We start from the raw sequence: 2,942 nt of genomic DNA on the forward strand, positions 1-2,942 counted from the left end.
GGGATCTGAGGGACAGAACTGGAGTAGGCTGGGGAACTGAGTGAGTACTCAGTCCTGCAGACGACACCACCAACATGGGGAGGTGTCCGCAGCAGGTTCACGATTGTGTCCCGGCAAGCTAAGGCAGGCTTCCTGTAGACCTGCAAGAAAGGTTCCAGCCCTGCTCAGGTTTTAACTCTGGACACATGGACAGTATGGTATTCTTCCAATCTGTCTTTCCTCATCTACTCACCCACCAACTCCCCCACACTCTGTTAGTCATCCAGCTCTAGCTCAAGCCACAGCAGCTGTATTGCTGTCTCCCAGGACAGCTGATTGCCTTTGAATTGGAAATACAGCCAACATGTCATGTTGCCTGTAGTTACAATTCAGCAATATCTGTGTAAGTTCTGCTCCCAAACTCATCTCTGTTAGGTAGGAAAAACTAACATTCATTTTTCTTAGTAGTAGTGTTAAGCCAGATTTACTATTGAATTCATTTAAAATAAAAATGTGTTAGGTATTTTATGATTTTTACATCTACACCAGAGAAGCAATTGAAGGTCAGATGGGTTAGGTGAATGGCCTGAGGCCACACAGCCCCCACTCTGGTACATAAGGCTTTCGATTGAGATATATTTTTCCTTGCTTGCAGCTACATGGTGCTGAGTCTCAGAAGCCCTGGTAATTCTGTTTATCCTCAATTATAGGCCCCAAGATAGAGACCTATGGGGCCCTTCACTGGATGCTGAAGAAGATACGATATAGAAGACAAAGATATATGATTACTAAGTTGTACAGTACAAACCTAGAGTCACTAAATTGAGTATAAATGACTTTCAGGGAGATAGAGAATGAAGAGAATGAATGAGAAGACCAAGTTCAGTGGGGCGACAGAAGGCTCCTGACTATGGATGCTCTGTCTTTCTCATCACCTACCTGGATTGGGCCAATTCTTCATTAAAATTCCCACATGTAGTCAGGAAGATTCAGACAGCTGCTTTGAAAGCACATTGTTGAATGAAGGTTACTATAGTCTAAAAGGGTGGTCAGTGTTCAAGGACTTGTGTCCCTGAATGTAGCAGCTGATCCATAGGTAGAGGGTTTCTTGGTACCATAAAGGGTACTATATAGTCTCTTCTCCTGATCCATAACAATCATTACCACCACCACCAAAAAATTTAAGAACACTGAAAGGAAGATGGAGGAAGGAAAAGACATAATTTAGAAATTCTATGCCAAGGGATCTCTTTATTCAACATTACCCAACCATTCATAAGAATATACCCAGGATATAAGAGAAGAAATTTAAGTACCACTAAATAATTTCTAGTGGGCAAGAGAAATCACCAATAATATTAACTCAGAAATCACAGTAGATACTAAATGATTGCAAGGAAAAGAGAGAATAAGGATAACAGAATACAATTCAAGTAACTAAATATTATTGAGCACTTATTTTATGCTGATCCCAAGATTAGGAATTTAGCATTTAGAAATACATGAATATATAAGCAATGTCACTGAGACAAGACTGTTGCCTTATTTAAGAGTTTCTCCACAGCCCTCTTCATGTCTCTGTTCCTAAGGCTATAAATGAAGGGGTTCAACAGTGGGGTGACCACTGTGTACATAACAGAAGCAATTATGTCCTTGTAACTGTAGGTGCCAGATGAGGGGAAGAAATAAACTCCTATAATTGTGCCATAATATAGAGACACCACAGAGAGATGGGAGCCACAGGTGGACAAGGCTTTGCAGATCCCTTTGCTAGATGGAACTTTGAGAATGGTGGCCCCAATGCGGCCATAAGAGATCAGGATGCACATCAGAGGTAGAGTGATGACTGCCACTCCTAGGGTGAAAATGACCAGTTCATTGAGGGAGGTGTCTAAGCATGAGAGTTTGAGTAAGGCAGCAAGGTCACAGAAGAAATGGGGGATGGTGTCACCATCACAAAAGGACAGCCTGGCCAGGAGGAGGGTGTGAGACAGGGCGCTGGCACAGGACAGGATCCAAGACACCGCTACTAGCAAGGTACATAGCTCCTTTCTCATGATGATAGCATAGTGGAGGGGGTGACAGATGGCCACGTACCTATCATATGCCATTGAAGTGAGAAGGAAATTGTCCAGATCAGTGAAAAATATGAAAAAATACATCTGTGCTATACATCCTGCATAAGGGATGGACTGATCCTGAGTTTGCATGCTTATTAGCATCTTTGGGACAGTGACAGATGAGAAAGAGATGTCAGTGAGGGCCAAGTGGCTGAGGAAGAAGTACATGGGGGTGTGCAGGCGAGAGTCCAGCCTGATGAGCAGGATGATGAGCAGGTTCCCCAGCACCGTGGTCAGGTACATGCCCAGGAACAGGGCATAGTACATGCCTTGCTGCTCTGGCTGGATGGGGAGCCCCAGGAGGAGGAACTCGGACACACTGCTTTGGTTCTCCGTCCTCATTCTGCTCTTCTCTCTACTGGGACAGGAGGGCTATCGAAGAAAGTAAAAACAAAGTGTGACTTAGAACAGGCAGATAAAATGAGAGCCATTCAAATGATGAATACAGTATACCAGTATCCATCTTCATTGCCATGTCCCTATTAAAAAATCTTCTAAAATAGAATTTGTCAACAGAGAAGAGAGTTTGATATGGCATTACTCACCATCCAGGCAAGAGGCAACTTTGACCAAAGCGAAATTTCCAGCCGTGTCTAAGTCAGTGAAGAGAAACCTCCATGGTCTTAGGAGAGGGATATTAGGTTAAAATGGTCCCAATATCTATTCTGTTTCTATACTTTAACAAATAATCATTAGCCTTTCTCGTGCCTTCAAGTTGCGATGTATCAAACTTTTGAAATATGACTTCAAAATCCATCAATAATCAAAGTCTGGGGCAGAAGTTCCAATAGCATATGCCTAAAGAAAACTGGACCAAAAATTAAGCACCAAAGTTCCCAGTAT

At 42.8% G+C, this 2,942-nt stretch overlaps 1 protein-coding gene across 1 annotated transcript; it reads right to left on the reverse strand.

Moving 5' to 3' along the window:
• Nucleotides 1–1,499: 1,499 nt before the first annotated feature.
• Nucleotides 1,500–2,441, reverse strand: LOC308640071 (olfactory receptor 1J4-like; the record flags this gene model as incomplete). The annotated part of the gene is made up of 1 exon (XM_081278443.1): nucleotides 1,500–2,441. One exon carries the CDS (start codon nucleotides 2,439–2,441, stop codon nucleotides 1,500–1,502), a length of 942 nt encoding a protein of 313 aa, XP_081134569.1.
• Nucleotides 2,442–2,942: the final 501 nt, after the last annotated feature.

Source organism: Spermophilus citellus (genome assembly GCF_964194105.1).
Source record: "Spermophilus citellus genome assembly, chromosome: 2".
NCBI lineage: Eukaryota > Metazoa > Chordata > Mammalia > Rodentia > Sciuridae > Spermophilus > Spermophilus citellus.